Below are 17077 nucleotides of genomic sequence, written 5' to 3' on the forward strand. Positions count from 1 at the left end.
GAATCCTCTCCAGTATGTGACTTTGGAGCATAATGCTTCTGTACTTCCCCGGATCTTGAACATCGCCGTTCCTCTTCCATATTGGTACAAGTAACCCTGTCCTCCAATCTTCTGGAATTGAACCCTCTCTCATACATACATTCATTCATTCAACAACCTCTTTGGCCAACTGACTCTGACTTCTCCCACTGCAATTAGCATATCTGTGCACACCTCATCAACGCTTGGCGCTCTTTCCTTCTTCAACCTCTTTAATGCTGCCCACCCCTCCTTCCTTGATCCTAATTCCACTTTCCCCTCCACATAACACAGAAGCTCCAGCTCATGTTGCTTCCTCCCTGGTTCAACTGGTCCTTGAAATAGCCTTCCCATACTTTCAACACTGCCCCTCTCAATCACTAGACCCCCACCATCATCATTAATCACCCTTTCATGCCCTTATTATCCTCGTCCCTGTCATGAGAATTTAGAGATCATCTTCTTCCCACCATCCTCCTTCAACTTATTGTACACATCCTCTTCCAGTTCTTTCCTTGCCTTATCCACAGCTCTTCCTGCTGCTTTCTTCTTTTGCCCTATCAGGTGCAACAACCCTGCATGCAGTTGTCATCCTCTCTCACCTCTTCCAAGCCCGATCCTTCTTTTCACCAACTACCTTTGCTACTTCCTCCGTCCACCATTCCCGATTTCTATCCCTAGACGATGCACCCTTTCCTGATGTCCTTCCAGAGAAAACTTCTGCAATTCCCCAAAACACTTCTCTGTACCTTTCTACTCTACCTCCAAACCTTGGTCTTCTTCACCAAGCTGGTCATACCCGGCCCTCATCCTCTCTTTGTACGCTACCTCGACGTATAAAAGAAATAAATAATTCATGGGGATATGTAGGTATCAGTGATGGCAAAGTGCATATAAATAAATAATTAAATGTGGTATGTAGTTTGTGTAAATGGTAAGTGTATGTAAAGAAATAAATAATTAAAAGTTTTGTGTTGATCATTAGGGATGATGGTAAAGTTTATATACATTTTACCATCATACGAGTATACTATAGATGAAGTGTATAAAAATAAATAATGGTTCCCACAAGCATATGCAATTCTGTACTATTCCCTATAAAAAATGTAACATTCCAAATTGGCTCCGATCCCAAAATCATGTGATCTGCCTCATCCAGATGTTATTGCGTGCATGTGCTGAATATGAAAGAAATACGTCGTCATTTCCGACTAGAGGCTCCAGAGTCTAGACAGACACAGATGCACCGACGGACTAAGGGCACGCAAAATAAAATGTAAGCCCCAACTGGGCTTGGGAGCTAAAAAGATAAAATATCCATAATGGGAACAGGCAGACAAGGCCTTACCAGGACCAGCCGCCTCTGCAACGTGGGGCAGAGAGACGGAAATCCATTATCGGCAGCAAGCTGGACCAACCAGCACCAGGACAGAGAACAAGTGGCAGGGTAAGGCAAGACAAACAAAAACAAGAGAAACAGAGATAAAAAGACATAGGAAGAGAAAGGGTCAGGTGTATCAGCAGATAGGCTTGCGGCCAGAAACCATACTGTAAAGTTTAGGCCAAAAAAATGCTATTCAAGAAAAACATACTGGAAGAGTTCGCCTTTCCATCTTCATAACGTCATCGTAGATGTCACCACAATCATCCTCAATTGGAACGCAATCATACAGATCATCAGCATCCTCCATGTCCTGCTCACTGAAGAAAAGTAGGCAGAAGGGATGGGAAAAAAACAAAACGGAGGTAGTAGTGAATTTAAGTAAAAGGAAAAGGGGATGTAAGGATGCAGGGATGCATGGGCCCTACAAGGGAAGGATGAGGAGGGAAATGGGTGGTGGTCAGAAAATTACTATGGATGGCCTCTTAAAGTATGGGATGAGTGATCAAAAGAGTCAAACCTCACAAAATTAGGTGAAGCAATTCCCTACTGCAACACCAAACAGCTTTTATGTGCAAGCACGATCAATCAGCTGATTATGATTGTTGTGTGAAATGTGGTTGTGCCAATATCACACTCGTATTCAGGTAAAAAAGCACATTCAGTTTTGGTAGAGGAAAACACTCACTCAGCCATTTCCTCCAGACTCTTGTAGATGTCCTCACCACAGTCAGTGATTTCTTCTTGGGGAAAAGGTCTGTCAGCAAAAATAGGGATTGCAGGCCTTATCAGTGAACTGATAATAAAATTAGCACATTATCTTTTTTATCACTTTTTGATTCTCAAAGCTAATTTAGCGCTTTTCAAAACTATTTTTCTATAGCTCCTGTTGGTAAAATAAAGCTATCACTTATCTTTGATTTAATATTACGTATAATTAGAGTGAAAAAGTTGTTGAAAAATCATACTTAAAATATTATCTTTGATTTAATATCATAGGCATTCCAAAAGGCATTGAAAGGAGTGAAAAATGCAATGCAATAAACCAATACATTTCCTACATAAATAAGATTTAAAGTAAATAAAAAGTTTTGTGACTCATACAATATGCCCTGACACGTTTCAAAATCCTATTATTCAAACCATTTATAAACTAGAAAATATATTCAAATAGCCAGAGATAAAGGAACCAAAAAGGCACTCTGCAAACTCTGTAATAAAGAGGTTTTAAAAGGGATATTATAAGAATGTAGAGATAAAAAGTCACAATCAACATGTCAAAAGAGTGTCCTTTTTTTCAATAACAAGTTTGTTAGTGATGGTTTAAGAGAAAGAAAGAAAGATTGGGTTAAACATATCTCTTCTGGAAAACAGTTTAAATCCCAAATACTGATACATATATACAAATACATGAAATATCAAGGTTATGAAGATACTACTAGTACCCCACTGCAAAGCCGCAATGAGCCGGCGAAGCCAAAGCCTCTTGCCACTATTTTACCCATCACTATGGCATCAGTAGGTTATGTAGTTGGTAGTAGGTAGGTGTAGTAGGTACCGTACCTAGTTCAAAATGACACCATTTGCATTCTGGATGAGATTAAAATTGAGAAAATTTCCTTCTTGATTAATTCGGTGAATTCCGTCTCAACTTCGGATATTTCCGGCCGTGAAAAACTATCCCCGACGGCCGCGAGATTTCTAAAAAACAATTCTTCGTCAATTTTAGAATATTTGACGCCGTTTTCAGCCTCCGAAACGCGTTAATAAGCTTTTTTGAAATATTTTTTCAAATGCTCGAATCTCATTGGTTCCGGTGTTTGGTGACGATTTTCGTTGAAGATAACCAGGGCCCGGGGAACGAGGTTGCTCTTAAAGTATTTTAATTACAAATTAGAGGTGCATAAGATTGTGAATAAAAAAAAGACGGGTGAAACAAACTCCTATTGAACTTTTTCTCAAAATTTTTATGCATACTTCCGCATCCACAAGATGGCGGCCTCCATGGAACGATTTGGTTTTTGAAATATTTTTTCAAATGCTCGAATCTCATTGGTTCCGGTGTTTGGTGACGATTTTCGTTGAAGATAACCAGGGCCTGTGCGGGCCCAGGGAACGAGGTTGGTCTTAAAGTATTTTAATTACAAATTAGAGGTGCATAGGATTGTGAATCAAACAAAGACGGGTGAAACAAACTCCTATTGAACTTTTTTGCAATTTTTTATGCATACTTCCGCATCCGCAAGATGGCGGCCTCCATGGAGCGATTTGGTGCGTCAAAGCTTCGAAATTCTCAAAGGATTCAGCAAAATCGGGCTTTTCAACATAATATGTACGCGTTCATTCACAACACCGGCTTCGCCGGCTATTAAAATTATAAATTATATTTTTAACAGGAATATAAACCGTATTAAAATGGATCATTATTTGGATAAACCCCCCATAAAAGCCAATCTATTAAAAACATTAAAAAGAAAAAACGATTAAAAGAAAAAACATGAAAGATTCATATGAGATTCAAGGCTACAGGATCCAAACAGAATATGTCAGGTTAACAAAATGCTCAGGAAATCTTTGTGTGTTTTCAAGTGGTTTATAATAACTTGTCAAATAACAATCTACATACATGATAAATATATGGAAAACTCTCAAATTATGAGAGAGCAGTTGAAGAAGGGGTGTCCGGAAATGGTTTAAAACATTAGTCCAACAATATTTGTTGACTTGCATATTTTATATATATCCATACATGACAACATTCTACCCCTAACATGAAATACAATGAAATAAAGCTTAATTATAGCAGCAAAATCTGATATTTATTTGAGGATGATTTTGAATATCAGACAGAGGTACAGTACATGATAAACATAAAAATCTTCTATTCGCTCCTAAAAGGGTTACACCAGATTCAAGATTGGTAAATAATTATCAAAACTCTTGTGTTGAATCAGAGTGGGAAATATACGAATCTCAACAGAAAAACTTTTAAGGACTACGAATTTTAACGACGATCAAAGGAAATTAAAACAATGCAGAGTACGCATCGAGAATGGTCTAAAAGTAACATATATTCATAGAACAATACAGTTCCAACAATATTCCAGGTTAAAGGCATACATTATATTGATCTCAATACAAATAAAAAGACAACTGCTGGAAAAACCGACGTTGAAAAAGATTTCCACAAATTGATGAATAGTTTGCCAGTCGGTCAGACTTTTTTTTAACCTGTGACCCATTGCAGGTCTCCAAGATTCACGTTGCTGTTGTTGTTGTTGGTGGTGGTGGTGGTGGTGTGGGTGTGGGTCAATCTTTGAAATGTGTACCAATGGTTGGACAGCTGCTGGACCACACCCACATCTGTCGTTTGACTCCACCCACCATAATGCCAAGACAAAATGATATGGCCGCCATATTGTTTCCTGGTGGGCCTAACACATTAGGTCTGTAGGCCTCTGCTGATTATACACTGTCTGACTTTGTTGCATCGGATTTGCATTGGCTTTACTTGGGTCGAGTGTTAAATTATTACTAAAGTTTAATCAAGCCCATACGTGCCTCCCTATTTAACACATAATATGCCTGTTAAATGTCGCTTTCCCAATTGGCCTATTGCTGGATTTTTAAAGCCAATTCAGTCATGCTTAATGGCAAAGTCCCATACCTCGAATGGCCACGTACACGTTTTTTTATGAATAAAAGGTTTATTACCACAGAGAGGGCAGGAGGGTGGAAACTTGGTAACTAAATAGACGTAATACGTTCTTGAGGCCCGAGCCTCGATCTACTGTAATCTATATACGCCACAGAGGATAATAACATAGCCCTCTCTGCCGCTCCTGTTCGGCGTGGATACACGAGTTGCCTGAAATGTTTGGAGTGGGTGCACCCAAGTTTCCATCAGATTCGTAATCAACATTGAACCAAACCATGAAGGTCTTTGGAGATTTATTGAATAATACCCTCAACAGCAAGGATGAGGGAGTTGAATGGACAGAGCAGGCAAAATATATATATTGTGTGTCGAAGGTTGTGACCACAGTGCGGTCTTTCTTGTTGTAAAAATGATCAAGCCTCATGGAAGAAATGGAGCAGAATGGATGGGAACAAAATGGAAAGGGGGAAACACAAGCACAGTATAAGTGAGAGTATAAGAAGTATAAGAAGCACAGTATAAGAAGACCCACCAATCTAAGCCGCTAATAAACAAACCTCAGGTCATATATATATGACCTGAGGTTTGTTTATTAGCGGCTTAGATTGGTCACAAATAAACAATTTAAGGTATGTTGGTCATGATGAGCCCATAATGAGGGTGAAATCTAGATTGACATCTCTGCCTTTGCCTCTTTGTGACCATAGAGCTTTAATCTCAGTCTGCAAAGACTTGAGTACCACGTGGATGGAGGTGATGTGTTGGTATAATTTATGTACATGACGTCAGTGTCATGTCATAACGTTAGTGTGCTTCTTTAGTTAAATTTAATATTCCTGACTGCAAACCTCCTAATTGTTGATGAGCAGGGCAGAGACAATGTGTCAGCGTGGCAGGCGACACTTGTTGCTAACAGTTTGTGCAGCAATTGATGGGGTCAGACTCAATCTGTGCCTTGCTTCCCAGTCAAGTTAGGGGGCTCAATCTTTGTGTGTGTGTGTGTGTGTGTGTGTGTGTGTGTGTGTGTGTGTGTGTGTGTGTGTGTGTGTGTGTGTGTGTGTGTGTATGTGTGTATGTGTATATATGTGTGTGTGTGTATGTATGTGTATGTATGTGTATGTGTATATGTGTATGTGTGTGTGTATGTATGTGTGTATGTATATGTATGTGTGTATGTATATGTGTATGTATATGTGTATGTATATGTATGTATATGTGTATGTATATGTATGTATATGTGCATATATATGTGTATATATATGTATATAGGTGTATATATATGTATGTATATGTGCATATATATGTGTATATATATATGTATATAGGTGTATATATATGTATGTATATGTGCATATATATGTGTATATATATATGTATATAGGTGTATATATATGTATGTATATGTGCATATATATGTGTATGTATATGTATGTATATGTGTATGTATATGTATGTATATGTGCATATATATGTATATAGGTGTATATATATGTATGTATATGTGCATATATATGTGTATATATATGTATATAGGTGTATATATATGTATATATTATGTATATATTATGTATATATGTATATACAAATGAAAAACGAAGACCCACCCACATCTCTCACATGTGAATGGATGGAATAATTAATCAGCTCTCACCTAATCAATTACGCCAGGTGGCTAGGATTATATAAATATTATAAATGACAATCATTTCATTAAATTATTTGACAGAGATTAAAAGTATAAAAGTATATGATAAAGCAGTCAATTACAATGTGTTTGGGTTATTTGATTAAATTTCAAAATCATAGGGATTATGAATGTGCCTTGACCATCATCAATTTAAGGCCTATGTCCGTGTAGGTCATTCCACTGAAAAACAAAATGTGTGTTAGTATCGTGGACGCTTTCAAACAAGTATTTAACAAAAGCAAAAGGAAGCCTAAAAAGCTGCGAACCGAAGAAGAACAGCGTTGTAGAACATAACATTGATGAATTTTCTTCAAGACAATAACATTAAATTATACGGTACATATAATGAGGAGTAAGCCGTTGTAATTGAGTGTTTTAATCATACTTTGAAGGAACGGTTATGCAATAAATTCACTGACCCTCGCCATCATAAATTAGTTCTTATTATTCAAGGTATCGTGGTCGAATATCAAGTCCATTCCTCAACAAAAACAAAACACTCAGAAAGATTTACAAAATCAGAATTTGAAAAAGCGAATGAATTAGACGAAACCTGAATTAAAGGTGAACAATGCTGTGAAAATTTGCAGGTGGAAATCTCATTTTGAAAAAAAGCATGCAACAGAAGATGGATTAAAACACAAGAAAAAGTTGTGCAGTTTGTGGTGAAAATGCCTTAGGGGGATTAGGGGGATTAATTAATTATACAGTTAATTTAGTAATTAATCTTTAGAGCAGATGTCTTGTAATTACCCCAATTAGCACTGACAGGATCACTCATGTAGTATGGCTGATCGTCTTCCTCAGCATTTACACTTGTTATATGCAAGAATATAATTGCTAATATCTGCACACAAACAGCAATCTCTGCGGACAAGAAAGGAAGTAAAAATACATAAACATTACCTTAAATGATGATTGATCTGCCTTGAAAAAAAGAAAAACGAATGTTTCAGGCCTTACTCTTCATCAGAACAAAAGAGAGAACACTTTATTTTACGTTTGGTGTTATTTGGATTGTGGGTGTGCATCCAGCATAATCAATGATTTTGGGGACAATAATCTGGCCAAATTATTGGTGCATGAAAAAAATGAGTAATGGTAATTCCGAGCACGATTTAGCCTGCTTGAGCCAGATGTCCCTCCACGCTAAGACTTTTTTATTTTTTTTATTTTTTTATTTTTTTTGTATCCTGAATCGAGGCTCGTGAAAGAGCTAACATTTATTTCACAAACAAATCAACCAGACAAACAAAATATACAAAAAGAGGGAGCGGAAGACAAGATGGGGAGAGGAGGGGAAGCACACAACCACAACATTTGAGAGCAGGGAAAAGTGTGGGAGGGAGAGGGCTTGGGGGCAGGAGGCGTGGGAAGGGGGGGGGGGGAGTGGGGGATTATGTGGAGTTTAACTCCGACACGATCTGCGCTGAGCCCCTTAGTATATTATAAAGGTTCCAATATTCCAATATTATAAAGGGAAAACCTGGTTCCAATATAATATTTTAGACACCGTTCCCTGGACTCGTAAATTACACGATATGAATGAGGAAATGTTAGATTCATTTTACCATCAGGGGCCCAAACAAATATAAATCTTTAAAACATTATTTCAGATTTAAAATATAATCTCTTGTACAGTTTGTGTATGTATAAACACATGTATAAATATTTAAATAATTATACATGTAATTATACATTTATAAATAATTATATAAATATATAAATAATTATAAATTTAAATAATAATTTTAAATAATTAAAACACATGTATAAATATTTATATCAATAAATAAAGGTTTTTTGTTGACCTTCACATGACTTGTCATTTTTAGCGAGTTAACCTCATGAGTATTGTGAAAGGTGTTGTGAAAATGAAAGCATTAGAGTGAATCAAAGGAAGAAGATGGAAACGTAGTGTGCAGCTGTGTGGTGTTTTAAACAAGAAAGAATAGATCGATCTAGCTTAAATTATTTGACATTTTGAGATTGCGAAAGAAAAGTATGTCCCCTTTATTGGCAGAATGGTGGGGGCGCAAGTCTCCATTTTTAAGGAGTTCGGAGTTGTCCGAAAGTTTCAGTTCATTTTGCCAACATGAGCAACAGAAAAAAAGCATTAATAAATTCCGAAATTATAATACAATTGGTCAATAGTATTTCAAAAAAGTATGAAAGGAGTTTTCTGGCTTGATTCCAAATATGTTTTGGTTGGGCTGGTTCAATTTGAGAATTTCAGCTTACGTGACCAAAGGGTTGATCAATTTTCACAGGTGAGCAAGAAAATTCCTTTTGCTATTGGTACCATGTTTCTTCCCCACCTCAACTCTCTCCTCTTTCCCAGTTTGTTCTTCCCTTGCTTATTATATCCAACTATTGCCCCACTGTCGGTTTATTGCCTTTTTACCCTCCGTGGCTTGGCTCCATGTCGGAACAATTAAAGCCAACCTGCGCATTAAAATCCCCATCGTATTAAAACCATCGACAACGAACATTAGTTGGTGAACATTAAAAGATCCCACGGTGTCCTTCAAGAAGAGTTGGCGATTTATCGCTGGCACTTTGAACAAATTAAAATTTCCTGCCATAATCTACAGGGAGCACTGCATCAGCAACACAGCCATACTCCCCAACGATGATGGTACGCGCAGCCATCTTCTGCACTTCAAAGAAGAGAAGAGCTAAAGTAAAGGTGACCACATCTGCTGCTTGATGATGAGCATTATTGTGCGGTAAAGTCACGCTCTGAGAAAGCATGTCTAATCGTCATCTGCATATATTGCTCGTTTAATTTAATTACGTAACATCACTGTAGTACCATACATAAATGGTTTCCCCATGTTCAGATGAATCAAACTGATGAAGTCCCAAAACACGATTACCATAAGCTTTCCAGCTCAAGGCTAAACCTTGAATTTTTTTGGGGTGATGGGAACCACGAATGTCTCCACTTCATGTTGACTCACAATTGACTCTCTATGTGAAATGACAGACAAATGCTAGACATCACATGACAATTTTCTTATCATCTCCTCACATCTCATGGCATCCCAGCTCTGTCTGCTGCAATGGCCACAAAAGTTGCCTTTTGATCACAGGCAGGCTCCTTTAGTACCAAATTTGCACAAAAATTGTTGAATATTAAGTAAGAATGTTCCACACTTCCAACACTAATCCATCTAATTTGTAGTTTTGCTGATAGTAGTCTGTAAATTCTCCAAAAAACCAGCAAATTCCATGTTTTTTTTAATTTTTGAAAAAAAAAGCTTAACATTTTTCATGTTTGTTTGAATGATCAAGTTGGTCAAGAATGCTCAAAATCGCTCTTGAATTAAAGGGCATTTTTGAACTCTGTACCAATGTAAACACAGTTAATTGAAAGATATGCATCAGTAAAATGTGCAGATAGTCATCAATAAATTTCAGCTAGTTTCATGTAATTTGTAACCCAATTGCAAAATTTAAAACTTAATGATACATCACTGTTCTGCAACACATATGACTATGTTGGGTGCCATCTTGGTTTTACCTAGGACGCTTTGATCACTTCCTTTATAACTTGCTCATGGTAGCCAATATAAGTGCAGAAATTTTCAGTATTGGATTTGTTTTACAATAAAAGCCTACGTCAATCTTGAACCACCCTCATACATGTAATAAGGTCCTCTACCAGCCTTAGATCATAAAAAAAAATACTTACCGGATGCCTTGTGCTTGACACACATGGTGATGGGACAACTTGGATAATGTACTGATGACCTGTCGAAAATACAGGCATTAAATTAAAGGTACCATCAAGTGCCGAAAGAGCTCCAAAAAAGAAAACTTTGTGGAAAATTCACAATGGAAATTATTACAACTACCCAGTGACCTTTAGCAGGGTTCAGAGATTCTGTGGCTCCAGGAAAGCATTGCAATCAAACAAACTACTCTGGTCCCAGTTCACCCTTCACATCCATACATAGTTTCAAAGGTATATACTGTATATATACATATATATATATTATATATCTATATATGTACAGTATATAATATATATAGATCTAGCGTAGGAGGTAAAAAGGGGTATAAATTAAAATACTTGTTTCATAGTGCATGTCAGAATAAGCATAATGTACATGCTGTGATTAAATAAAAGGTGTCGAGCCACATGTTAAGAAAGAGTCGCCCTGCCCAAGTGTTTGTACGTTTGCCACACCTACCCTTCCCTCCCCCCCCCACCCCCCCCCCCCGCCCCACCATGCATCCCTCCCTGCATTTCTTGCACCTCCCCTGACGTAATATGTTGTTATATGGTCGTCTTCTGAGTTACAGCCAATTAGCGTGGCCACTTAGCGCAATGTGGGTTCAGTGGAAGGAGACGATATGGCCCAGACAAGCCCATATATGAACATCCAAAACGTGAAAGGGAATGGGACCACGCATGATTCTGAAATTCCCCAGCTTGACTCACCAATCAGAGTGGGCATGCAATCAGAGTGGGATGGGTCAGTGGCCATGCAAAGGGTGGTCATACATGTCCCACGGGGTTCATATATATATTGTTGCGGTTTTGAGAACCCACACAGGTAACATCATTCAAAGTTAAAGGTTGCACCCCATAGTTAGGCCACATGCAACACGTAGGTCACCTTAGAACATTAGTTATTTCATAGTATGTGTTTAGGATAAGGCCATTTCCAATAGTTGCATCTGCGTTGTGTAAAACAAATAAGAGTAGGCCCCGTCCATTTTGCAGCCTCCCTCCAACCGACTCCATTGCTCACTATCCTGTCTGCACCCCATTGCCCCTCGCAGTTTGTTACGCGTTGGGCCGGTAGCGTTCGCTGCCCTTGGGCTTTCGCTCGAACCAGCCCAAAAGCCACGAGATAAGGCCCGAAAAAGGGGCGGAGTGCAAGGGTGGGGGTGTGGCCACATCAGGCAGCCATCAAGGGCGGAGCCGGTAAGACCCCACCAGCCAATCAGGGCGACATCGCCTGACAGGGTGTGGCTAGAGGTTCGAGAGGGCTGGCTAAAGCGGCGATATATAACCGCGCACGCAAAGCCCTTTGAGAGGACTGACCAAGCGAGCTCGCATGAGAAGGACTTACGCGGAGGAGGACTTATGCAGCAGCGCTCATTATAAAGGACGTTGTTGGAGAGAGCGCATTGTGAGGACTCGTGGAGAAAGGCGCCCAGTAAAGAAGGGCTTGTTGGAGATCGCTGTTTGGGAATTTAGCTTGGGCTTGCGGTGAGCGAATATCAAGCACCAGCATTCCTACCACATAGGCGGCCGTGAGCCAACATAACCGCTAACCGCTTACCGATCCCCCGATATATAATCGTCCGCCTCGTGCCTACACCACGCGGAGAGCTGCCTGCCGTCTTCCATCGCCTGCACGGTACGAGTCGGGGACCGGACGAGCTGTGGACGCCATCGGTGGACCCTCAACCCGACCATCTCCAACCCCGTGTGAGTGAGTCTGAGAGTGAGTGAGTGTGAACGGGCCCATGTCCAGGGATAAGTATAAGACTGTATAAGGCTGCCCTGTGTATCTGCTTCTTCCTCTTCCCTGTACATTCTTTCTTTTTCTTCCTCTTCTTAGTGTACAAATTGTTAATAAATTATTGTGTTATTCCTTTTCCTCTTGGTCCGACCGTTTTAGTCATTTCCTCAATTGGGTAACCGTGGCACGATTAAGAACCGCTCCAATCGAGTTTAGTACCTGTTAACGGCCCGCATCGCGGCTCGCTTCACTCGGCGTGTCCACTAACGCCGTGGCTCGGGTGGGGTTATTTCCTTGCTTCCCAGAAGGCGCTGGTACTTAGGTAATAGGACCAATTCGACCAACCACCCGATTCTGCGCTGACCGGAAGGAACGTGATAGCCCTGGGATCGCGTCGGCCAGTAAAAGGACAAGGGGATTAATCCCCCCTTGATAAGGGGGAGGCCGACGTTCGGAGATCCACAACAATTGGTGTCGGGGAGTGGGATTTGACCCGAAGTGCGCCTAACACACTCAACATTACGAGCGGCCGAAATTTTATTAACAACCAAATTAAATCGTGCCATGGATAGCCAAGGAGGTCGGATGCCGGTGGGGGTAGATGAGGAGGAGTTAGAATTAACCCAGGACCCCCGGGAAGAATTGGGACAATTAGAAGAAATGGAAGAGGACATCAATGAGGGTGCAGCAGTAGGGGTGGCAGACGAACAAAATGGCGGCGCCTCGCACATGGCGATGAGGGCTGTGCCCGCTGCGCAATGGGGGTGATGGATGTGCAGGCTCTCATGGCGCAGATTCAGGCAGCCATACAAATGGAGGGAACAGAACGCAGGAGCAAATTGGGGGATTAGAAAGCAAATTGGGGGGATTAGAAAGCAAATTGGGGGGATTAGAAAGTAAATTGGGGGGGATTAGAAAGCAAATTGGGGGCCAATTGGAGGACGTGGGTGGCCAAATGAAGAAAATGAAGGACGGGTTAACGGGGTTGGAAAACAGGATGGCCACCCAAGAGAACCAAATGAAATGAATGAAGGACGGGTTAACGGGGTTTGGAACCAGAATAGGTGGCCAAATAAAAACAATGGGGAAGGACATAGATCGCATGTTGAGCGAGGAGGTTGCATTTGTACGCAACGAGGGAACGTGATGTGAGAAGCGCGGGTTCAGCGAGGGGGAGCAAAGCACAGCCGGGTGGACCGGGGTAGAAATCGCGACACGGGGTATGGAAAAGCCGACGATCACCGAAGTAGAAGAGAAAATGTTATTAGCGCCGGCGGTCGTCGAGGAAAAAGAAAATGAAATAATTATAGTTGAAATCGGCGTTAAGGAGACGGCAGAGATAGGAATTAAATCGGAGATTGAGATGGAATATGTGCAAAGTCCGTGTTCGCATCATGATGCCGTATTTCCTAACCAAAATGAAAGTTTGCAGCTGCATGAGGAGAGAAGGATCCCGAAGGTAAGCAGGGCTGTATATGGCACGAAAGTGTTTGGCGCAAAAGGATTTTTCGGGCGCTTGGGATCCCGACGTCACCCGGGCGCTTGTGGAAGGTCCATGATAAGGTGTATGAAGGTGAATGGCGCGCGAGTGCGCGAACGGCGCCGGAGCGCGAGTGTGGAACGGAGTGTGATACAGAGTGTGAAAGTGAGAGTGAGTGCGACACAGAGTGGGAGATGGATAAAGAGAGTGTGCGAGGATGCACAACAGAGCGCGTTGGAGAGGGTGTGCGAGAGTGCACACCAGAGCGCGTGATTGGGTGTGCCCTTTGGCTTTCGCTCGAACCAGCTCAAAAGCCACGAGGTAAGGCCCGAAAAGGGGGCGGAGCGCAAGGGTGGGGGTGTGGCCACGTCAGGTAGCCATCAAGGGCGGAGCCGGTAAGACCCCACCAGCCAATCAGGGCTGTGGCGACCGCCTGACAGGGTGTGGCTAGAGGTTCGAGAGGGCTGGCTAAAGCGGCGATATATAACGGCGCATGCAAAGCCCTTTCAGAGGACTGACCGAGGGAGCTCGCATGAGAAGGACTTACGCGGAGGAGGACTTACGCAGCAACGCTCATTATAAAGGACTTTGTTGGGGAGAGAGCATTGTGAGGACTCGCGGAGAAAGGCACCCGGTAAAGAAGGGCTTGTTGGAGATCGCTGGTTGGGAATTTAGCTTGGGCTTGCGTTGAGCGAATATCAAGCGCCAGCATTCCTATCACATACGCGGCCGTGAGCCAACATAACCGCTAACCGCTTACCGATCCCCCGATATATAATCGGCCGCCTTGCGCCTACACCACGCGGAGAGCTGCCTGCCATTTTCCATCGCCTGCACGGTATGAGTCGGGGACCGGACGAGCTGTGGACGCCATCGGTGGACCCTCAACCCGACCATCTACAACCCCATGTGAGTGAGTCTGAGTGTGAATGGGCCAGTGTCCAGGGATAAGTATAAGACTGTATAAGGCTGCCCTGTGTATCTGCTTCTTCCACTTCCCTGTACATTCTTTCTTTTTCTTCCTCTTCATAGTGTACAAATTGTTAAAAAATTATTGTGCTATTGCTTTTCCTCTTGGTCCGACCGTTTTAGTCATTTCCTCCATTGGGTAAGCTTGGCACGATTAAGAACCGCTCCAATCGGGTTTAGTACCTGTTAACAGCCCGAATCCTGGCTCGCTTCGCTCGGCGTGTCCACCAATGCCGTGGTTCAGGTGGCGTTATTTCCTTGCTTCCCGGAAGGCGCTGGTACTTACGTAATAGGACCAATTCGACCAACCACCCTATTCAGCGCTGACCGGAAGGAACGTGATAGCCCCGGGATCGTGTCGGCCAGTAAAAGGACAAGGGGATTAATCCCCCCTTGATAAGGGGGAGGCCGACGTTCGGAGATCCGCAACAATATATTATAAAACAGGAGTGGCTGTCTGTCTGTCTGTCCCCAAACTACTCCCTCAGTTTTGGGGCTAGCCCTGCCAAACCTCCTGTGGAACGTTTGGGGATCCCAGCGGATGTTGTAAGGTAGGTAGGAGATTTCAAAAATTCCTCACTAAAATTATGATTTTGAAATTAACTCGATACAAACTTGACACTAATCCGGAAATGGACAGATGACGGCAATGACCTCGTTTGATAAAATCCCAATACAACCATCATTTAAAACAGTATTTTGTTGAAGTATCAATTTATGATTGGAATGACATTTGTAATTGAGTGAATACTATTACGATTTTGAATTCGTAATTGTATTCACCGAAATGTCCAGAACTACTCCACATCCGGATTTAAATATTTGTTTATGTCACGAATGTTGGTAAAAGTTTATTTTTATATTAATGCTATTTAATTTGTGATTGGAGTTGTGCTGTTTGGAATGAAAATAGAGATATTGAGTTCAAGTGAATGATGAAATGCCATGACGGTTTCTACTTTCTCAGCGTGACATTCGCGGATTGCCATGTGCAGATTCGCCATTGACTGGGTATGGAACACTGCTAGTTCTCTGCTTCTGGGTAGTGCTCGTCTTCTCCATGGTTCCTTCCTGCTCGCCTGCATGCTTGGCTTCGAGAAAACTAGGTCTTCTTCTCCTTTGTGGTTCCTGCTTGCTGTGCCATGGTTTCTGCCCTGACCTGCATGGTCCGATGGTGCGCCACGCATGCGGCTGGTGAGACAAGCAGGGTGCCACGAGGATGGGTCAAACTGGGACTCATACCGCATGTGCTAGCTTCATGTAGGTTCCATTCCTCTCTCTGTCTTGTCACCCCTGAGTGAATGGTTAAGTTGTCTGTTTAAAGTCTGTCAAGGTGCCATGGGCACACTGGGGTATTTATTTTATGATTCGTCAGTTAGTCTATATTCAACTCTTTTGGCCATGCTCTTCTTCTTTTTCACCGCCCCATTTATTGTAATAAATCCCATTTGTTAATAAGAACTTGTTTGTGGTCATCAGGAATTGGGAACCATCGTGCTTTAAGGAAATTGGAAAATTTACCCATTATACGTGACGGCTCACTCGGCCAATTATTTCAGACCGATTCACCACGATCGTGTTTTTAAATGCCAATTCACGCCAAATTTACTTGGCAGACACGGAGACCTTTTTGACCCATCTCTGCGAGTGGAACGATGGTCTCTGAAGACCTTTGACCACAACACTGGTGTCAGGAGTGGGATATGAAACCGAGAGGGAACAACAGCTCCTCCTTAAATCCAAATTGAGACAAATTTGGTTGTACATTTCATTGCAAATTTGAATTAAAAGGATTTTTTTTTATCATAAAAAAGCGCTGTAGAGAGCACCATATACTGGTAGAGTGGGACCTACCATTTGTTGGTGGGCATACCATTTGTCAAGATTGAAAGACCAATGAATGGGGATGTGGGTTAGGAAGCATGCCTTCCACGATAATTCACCTCACCTCCATCAAAAGACTGAAATTATTAACATCCAGCAGCTGAAGATATGAGATGGGTCCTCAGATTAATGTCCATCCAAAGGACAGCACACTCATTGGTGAATGCAACACCCTACCAATGAAGCACTAGTCTGACAGTTTATTGTTGAGTTGAGAATTGAATCTACACTGGACAGATCAAGGGCATATGCACGACTAAACTGCGGAAGCATACTATATTGATTTGATCACTACAATGAGAAAAATAAAATTTGATAACTTTATACCCTGCGGTTCTTAATCTAACTTGATCGTGAAGCTGGAAGGTTTGAAAACATTTTGCTACTTCGGAGACATGCTGAATGGAGAAGGTGGATCAGACTCGGCAACGGTTGCAAGAGTGAGCTGTGCATGGAAGAAATTTCGGGAACTGAGTGGCGTGCTGACGAGGAGGGGAGTGTCGTTGAAGCTGAAGGG

General features: G+C 41.6%; 1 protein-coding gene across 3 annotated transcripts in view; it reads right to left on the bottom strand.

Moving 5' to 3' along the window:
• LOC137438916 (guanine nucleotide exchange factor VAV2) overlaps positions 1 to 17077 on the bottom strand; it is a 214629-nt gene that overhangs the window by 150377 nt on the left and 47175 nt on the right. For 2 of the 3 annotated variants that reach the window (XM_068134389.2, XM_078767432.1), the window contains exons 3-6: positions 10442 to 10500; positions 2088 to 2156; positions 1611 to 1719; positions 1367 to 1426 (exon numbers count right to left, since the gene is read on the bottom strand). In XM_068134389.2, the coding sequence (XP_067990490.2) occupies positions 1367 to 1426; positions 1611 to 1719; positions 2088 to 2156; positions 10442 to 10500 (297 nt within the window). The remainder of the gene's footprint in view (positions 1 to 1366; positions 1427 to 1610; positions 1720 to 2087; positions 2157 to 10441; positions 10501 to 17077) is intronic. The other variant, XM_068134391.2, reaches the window with a different exon arrangement.

The sequence above is a fragment of the Myxine glutinosa genome, chromosome 13, assembly GCF_964187855.1.
Source record: "Myxine glutinosa chromosome 13, kmMyxGlut1.1, whole genome shotgun sequence".
Taxonomy (NCBI): domain Eukaryota; kingdom Metazoa; phylum Chordata; class Myxini; order Myxiniformes; family Myxinidae; genus Myxine; species Myxine glutinosa.